Consider the following 7,088-nt stretch of genomic DNA (forward strand, 5'->3'; position numbering starts at 1 on the left):
TTAAAATGTTTAAAAAACAGTCGTGAGAGATAGATGGATAGATGGATGTATAGAGAGATGGATGGATGGAAGGATAGCTGGACAGATAGATGTATAGATGGATGGACAGTTAGGTAGATTGGATGGATAGGTAGACAGACAGACAGACAGACAGACAGAAAGACAGACAGAAGCTAAGATAAAGGACCAGACTATCGCTGAGGTGGTACAGTGCTTGTCTAGGTACATGAGACCCTGGCTTTGATCCCTGGCACCACATAAACTGGGTGTGATGCCTTATGACCATATTTGTAGTGCTCGGAAGGTAAGGGCAGGAAGCTCAGAAATTCGAGGTCATTCTCAGCTACACAGTGGATTTGAAGGCAGCCCGAGCTATTTGAGACCCTTTTTCCAAGAATGGAAAAGGAAGAAAAAAGAAAGTGAAGGGAAGGGGAGAGGGGGAAAGGCAAAAGAAAATGGCAAGGAAGGGAGACATGGGGATGGGATGGAAGAAAAAGAAAGAAAAACCAACACACGTACCGATAGAAGAAAATGTAAACCCAGTAACAGACCATCAGCTGACTGGAAGTGATGGGCCTGTGATTGCTCACTATAAAACTCTTGTCTGTTTGTTTGGGGGAGAAAAATTAAAATAATAAAATATTGCACCCAAGATAAAGAGCTCTGTAAACTGTTAATTGCAAAAATAACTGTGCTGGTTAAAAATACAACTTCTGGAGGCGAATTAAGTGAGTTTGACTCCCAACTCTGCACCTCACTCTTTTGGCCCTGAGCAAATGACTTCATCCCTCTGAGCCATTGTTTCCATATCTGTAAAATGGGACTATTAATAGCCCTCACCTCATTGGCTTGTTTCAGAACAGAGCCCGGTACCTAATTAAGCATGGAGCTTTGCTTTAGTCCTCTAAACAGCACAGTGCACTGGCACTATGCCTCCTAGGCCACACATCAAATCAACCACTCAGTGGAAGAAGGTCCCTCCCTAGCTCCTGGAAGTCTTTCCCCTCCTCACCCCTGCCCCAGCCCTACAGTTCCTTGGACTCACCTGATAAAATGAAAAAGATGCCAGAAACGAAGGCAAGAATGGTCCTCTGAGGTCGGATGTGGCCGATGTTGCTGATGACGAAGGCGGTGAACACAAGGAAGAGACTGACCATAGGGAAGGGTGTAGCCGTGCGTACTGTCTCTGGGGGACGTGGACAAGGAGAAGCGGGTGTGAGGGACAAGTCTCCGGAAAGACACCTCTCCATCCCCTTCACTTCTTCCCTTTAGCTTCTCCCATCGCCCAGGAACTCCATCCCTTTATCTGCTTGGGTCCTCTGCTTCCTCTGTCCTCAACCAAGCCACGCCCTTGACACAGCTTCTGGTGCTCATCCCAGCCAAGACATTTCTATTTGACCTCCCCTCTCCCACTCTTCCTCCTTCCTTCAACCCTCTTCACCTTTTGCGAACCCTCCCTTCCCTAACCTAGTCCAGCCCCTTCCCTCCAGACCCTCCTGTTGCCTGGGCCCCTTCCCTGCTCCCCCTCACTCAGAATATTCTCCGTGTTTTCCGTCACCAAGTTGATCTCTGGTTCAAGAAAGTACTCAGAAGCCACACAGCGCCCCTTCTCCCGACCTGGTGGGAAGGAAGATAAAAAGCAAATGTGGAGGAGGGGCTCCAGGTCTGGAGAGAGGCTTTCAGAGGCAGAACAGGACCCAGGATGAAAACAGGAAATCTCACCCAAAATTTACAATCTGCGCTGTTCTTGGGGCTGGAGAGAAGGGGCTAAGTCAGCTGAGCATGGGGATACAGGACTGCTATCATATCTAATGGGGAGTCTGAGGCAGGAGGATTGCAAGTTCAAGGCCAGCTGGTACATAATGAGATTAAATCCAGCCTGGACAATTTAATAAAGCTCTGTCTTAAAATAGGAAGTAAAGAGAAGGCTAGGGATGTAGCTCAATGGTAAAGCGGTCACGGTATGTTGAAAGATCTTGGTTGTTCTGGGCATTGGAGGGTGAAGGAGGGCAGGGCTGGATGTTGACATTCTAAATGAGAAGGGAGCTGTGGATGAGGACTCTGTGTTCCTAATGTCCAGGGAGCTGGGATCTCTTTTCTTGCTTTGTTTTTCTCTTTTTGCTTTTGTTTTGTTTTTTTTTCCAAGACGGAGATTCTCTGTGTAGCCCTGGCTGTCTAGAACTCACTCTGTAGATCAGGCTGACCTGGAACTCACAGAGATCCACCTGCCTCTGCCTCGCCAGTGCTGGGTTTAAAGGTGTGCAGTGCTGCCCCAGCTAAAGCCAGGGTTTCTAAAAGGAAATGGTCTCAATGTTCAGCCTGCAGGGAAGGAATCTTTCTCACTCAAGAAACACTGGAACTGTCCAAGCAGCCAAGTTCTGAATCTAGATGGTAACCGGTTTTGTTTTTTATTTTCCTTTTCTCTTTGAGACAGACTCTTATGTATCTCAGGCTGGCTTTGAACTCCCTATGGCACTAAGGATGACCTTGATCCTCTTGCCTCTAATCTCCCAGGTTCTATGATTATAGACATATACCACCACACATAATTTATAAAGTTCTAGGGCGTGTGCTAAAACCTAGGGGCTGGGGATTTAGCTCAGTGGTAGAGCGCTTGCCTAGGAAGCGCAAGGCCCTGGGTTCGGTCCTCAGCTCTGAAAAAAAGAACCAAAAAAAAAAAAAAAATTCTACCTAGTGAGCTACTTAAAGCTCTAGTCCTAGAATTCTGTTTTTTTTTTTTTAATTGTTGAGTTAAAAATTATATTATTTGTTTTTAGGGATTACAGGTGTGATTGTATGGGGTGCAAGTGTGGAAATGAAAGGACCACTTTTGGGAGTAAATTCTCTCTTGTCACCATTACGGGTCATCAGGCTTGCTGCCAAGCACCCTATCTAATGAAGCACGTCCCTGTCCCTAGGCTGCTGACTTCCAATAGAGTTCTTCAGACAGGGGAGGAAGGTTAGAGATATGGGTTTTGAGTATCTGAGCTTCAATATCTAGGGAATAAAGGGGTAAGCATGAGGGTTTTATGCTGAAATTTAACTTCCAAGGGAGAAGTTAAACAAATCAAAACAGATCGACTTCTGGATTCTTGGAATAACTATAAATAAGGACTGTGGGGTGAGTGAGGACAAGCAAGGGGGCACCTGCAAAGAAGCAGACTCTCCAGAGGCCAGCGTGCAGCGCCATCTTGACCTCGGTGGTCTGGTTCTGCGGCAAAACGGTCCCCTCCTCCATATACAGCCAGTAGTCCGTGCTGACCGCGATGCCCACAAGGAGCAGGCCGCAGGCACCAAACACGCTGCTCAGCAGGGTCAGGGCGCGGCTGCTGCAGTGACTCATCCTGAGCGGCGGGGGGCGCCCTGTGGGGCCTGCAGGACCAGAATTTATAGTAGAGAGTGGCCAGAGTCCTCAGACCCGTGCAGGGATCTGAGACATTAGCTCTGGTCAGAGACACAAAGTCCAAAACCAAACTCCAGTCTGATTCTGCGCAATGAAATAGCCATCCCAGCCCTGAACTCTGAAAAGAGACATAAAATTGTTGACTCCAAATCTCCATATTGGGTTCCCCTGACCAATCACTGTGCTTTGTCTTTGTGGATGCAGATCTTCAACTTGAGACAAGACTTCCACAGTCTTCAGTCAGACCTGAAGATGATTCTTGACTCAAGACACATCTCAGACCGGAGTATCAGGATTCTGATGAGATTACAAATTCTCAACCCAAGACAGAGTCTCCCAGATCCAACTTCCTAGGTTGGCTTGCAAGCCCAATTTTAGAAGCCGGACCTTAGGAGAGTCCTAAAGCTTTGAAGGAAGCCAGTGACTCAGAAACTAGCCTGATCGACAGCTTCAAATTTGAATCTGATAATGCAAACCTAACTCTGCCCTGATTTAAATCCTCAGCTGTGAGCACTGGACCCCTCCCGAAGGATCTGTTACCACATTGTAAGCAGAACTACAGTGCTAGGCTTAGACACTGAATGACGGATAACTCAATTTATTTGGAAATTCTATCCCAGGCTTCCCAGCTTTAACTCTATGCTCTGACCTGGTATACTGAAATGTGTTCTTTAGAACTGTCTCTGAATCACTTCCAATAACCTCCAAAGTAGGTCACCACTCAAGGCTCCCTAACCCCATAACCTGGACTCCCACACTTGACTTCAGACCTACATAAGACTTTGAGCATAGTCCTTCTCCTGAGTTGATACTTTGGAATGCTTATCTTAACCTTAGTGCTCAGTTGTTTGTCTTTTTCTAAAGTCACCACTTTGTGTGTGTGTGTATGTGTGTGTGTGTGTGTGTGTGTGTGTGTGTGTTGCTCACATGAGTATGGGCACACATGTGTTGTGGTCAGAGGACAACCTCAGGTGTCCGTCTCCTTCCACCTTGCTTGAAATAGAGCCTCTTGTTTGCCCTTTCACATGCCAAGCTGGTATGCAAACTCGAACTAGAGATTCTCCTATGTCTACCTCCCTCTCACCATAGAAATTCTTCTATTGCAGATCCATGCTACGATCTTTACGTGGGTTCTAGGAATCGGAATTCAGATCCTCCTCACACTTCTGTGCCTTATGCTTTATACTCTGAGCCATCTCCCTAGCCTGGGGTCAAGCCAGTTATTCAATCTTAGACCCAGAACTAACCCTTCTTAGTCCAGGCAGGCCCATGATCCTGTAGTACTGCAATCTCTTCCAGGACACTAAGACCCAGAGATTTGAAGCTGTGATCTGTATTCGAGATTCTAGAGTATCAAGAGCTTGAGCTGAGCCCTTCAGACCCAGCATTCCCAACCAGAACGCTCCACTGAAACCAATGTCCCTCGTCCAGCAAACATGAAAACAGCACTCTGAACTGACTTTCCAATCAGGAATTCCTCATTCCCACCCTCCAAGTTCTGCCAGACTCTGGACTCTGATATCCCATGCTAGAACTTTTCCATCAGGAATATCTAAGTCCTGTATTCTCTAAGCAAGAACTACCCAGTCAGTTTATATCTGAGACTTCCTGAGTTCTAATTAGGAGCTTAGAAGTTCTAATTAGGAGGAGGTCTTGAAGGTTTCCAATTTTTTTCGTATGTATGTATGCCTTAATCATGTGTGTGTGTGTGTGTGTGTGTTGTGTGTGTGTGTGTGTGTTGTGTGTGTGTGTGTGTGTGTGTGTGTGTGTGATCTCCATGGCGCTCCTGTGGAAGTACTTTCGAGAGTTGGTATTTCTGACTATGCGGGTCCCAGGGATCTTACTGAGGTCATCAGGCTCAAAAGCAACCACCTTTACCAACCGAGCCATCTCAACAGCCCCCAAATTCTTTATCTACAATTCTTATACCACCACATCCCTAAAAGAAATCTCTGGACATGAAATGCAATAATGTGCCTGCAGGACTCACCTTGGTGTCTCCAAACTACCTCAGTCAGAGTCCTCTATAACCAGAGTTATACTCATCCCCTTAAAAAAAGCAAAATCTGTATAGGGGTGTGTGTGTGTGTGTCTGCAAGTGGGTATGTTCAAGAGAATGTACCCCAAGGCTAGAGATGGTGGATACCTTGGAAGAAGCCAGAGGTGATGGATCCACTGGAACTAGAGTTAAGAGACAATTGTGAATCCCTGACAGGTGCTGTGAACCAAACTCTAGTCTTCTGGAAGAGCAGCAAGTGTTCTTAACTAAGCCATCTCTCCAGCTCCCACCCACAATCTTTTTCATTATAAAGTTTAAGACACCTCCCCCAAACATTTCCCCAACGTGCAATTAAGACATAATGCACTACTTTGCTCAATCAGAATTCTGTGTGCTTTGGGATTCTACCTCATCCCAATAAAGACCATAGGATCAGAGTCACCACCTGTACTCTTAGGTCCAGAGCCCATCACTTCCAACCCCAGCCTCCTGGAGGACCCAGAGACTTAGATTTTGACAGAGCTGTGTTGAGCTTTTCTTCCCATCCCCCTCCAAGTGGCTCTGGGGCTTGACTGCCAGCTGCTTGCACCGCTTCCAATACTCAGCTCATACAAGCATTATCTCTACCCAATCACCCCGACTGTCTTGGTCCCGGTAGCTGACCTCAGCCTTCGGGTCTGCTCCTCCTACTAGACTCGCAGTTGGGAAGCTGGACCTTTCCAATTCTCCTCACTTCTCACATTAATCTCATTCCTTCTCACGTCCAGTTCATCTTCTTTCTACTTGACCCACACAGAGCTCTTTATTCAGCAGTCATTCCACCTCTGGGACACCCCACCTCCACCATCACCAGGCCTGGAATCTCCTTCTGACCCTTTACCCCAGCGTTTCCATGATCTGGATATCTGAATGGCTTAAGTGCCTTTCCTCATAGCCCAAGTCCAAACTCCATCTCCCTTCAATATCTTTGGAGACTGTAACTCTCCGCTTTACTAAAGACCCTTTCCCAGACTCACAGCTTGCCGGCCTGAGCTCTCCGTCTTCATCGTGACCCGCTTCCTCAAAGACCCCGCCTAGAGGCACAGCCCAGAGGCGACGTTCTCTGAACTCTCAAACACCACGAGTTTGTTTTCTTACTCTCGGACCGTAGGACCCCAGGTCCTTTGGGATCCACCAGGCCCAAATATTCCTCTGTCCGCCAAAACCTTCCCAAACCCAACATTGGAACCCTCGGGATCCGGTTCCTGGAGCTCCTCTAACATCCCGGAGCCCCAACCCCGGCTGAGAGTGGTCTAGCTTGGAGCCCCCTTGCCTTGCCGGACCCTCCCCTCGCTCTTACCTCTCTCAGGGCTGGGCGGACGCTCTGGGCCGCGGGCCCCGCAGCCGCATGACCGGCCCCGCGGTTTTCCCCGGCCGCCGCTGCCGCCACCGGGGTCTCCGGTGCCCGCGCCCCCCGCCCCCGCCCCCGAGCCCGGCGTCCCGGCCCCCTCCCGGCCTCCCACCCCCCACCCCCCGCGCCCGCGGCCTCACTCAGCGGACGCAGCCCGGAGCAGGGACCGGCGGCCGCTCATTGGCTAATGCGGAGGAGGGGAGGGGCGGGAAGGAAGGGAGAGGATGCAGAGAGGGAATGAGATGAGCCTTCAGGAGGGAGGGGGGGAGGCAGGGAGGGAGAGAGAATAGAAACAG

At 48.7% G+C, this 7,088-nt stretch overlaps 1 protein-coding gene across 2 annotated transcripts in view; it reads right to left on the reverse strand.

Annotated features, from left to right (window-relative positions):
- Cacng7 (calcium voltage-gated channel auxiliary subunit gamma 7) overlaps positions 1-6,981 on the reverse strand; it is a 31,181-nt gene extending 24,200 nt beyond the window's left edge. The window contains exons 1-4 of one of the 2 annotated variants that reach the window (NM_080695.2): positions 6,742-6,981; positions 3,148-3,372; positions 1,531-1,617; positions 1,046-1,186 (exon numbers count right to left, since the gene is read on the reverse strand). In NM_080695.2, the coding sequence (NP_542426.1) occupies positions 1,046-1,186; positions 1,531-1,617; positions 3,148-3,343 (424 nt within the window). In that variant the 5' untranslated portion in view covers positions 3,344-3,372; positions 6,742-6,981. The remainder of the gene's footprint in view (positions 1-1,045; positions 1,187-1,530; positions 1,618-3,147; positions 3,373-6,741) is intronic. The other variant, XM_087596959.1, reaches the window with a different exon arrangement.
- Between the last annotated feature and the right edge of the window lie 107 nt (positions 6,982-7,088).

This window comes from Rattus norvegicus, chromosome 1 (assembly GCF_021556685.1).
Source record: "Rattus norvegicus strain SHRSP/BbbUtx chromosome 1, alternate assembly SHRSP_T2T, whole genome shotgun sequence".
Classification (NCBI taxonomy): domain Eukaryota; kingdom Metazoa; phylum Chordata; class Mammalia; order Rodentia; family Muridae; genus Rattus; species Rattus norvegicus.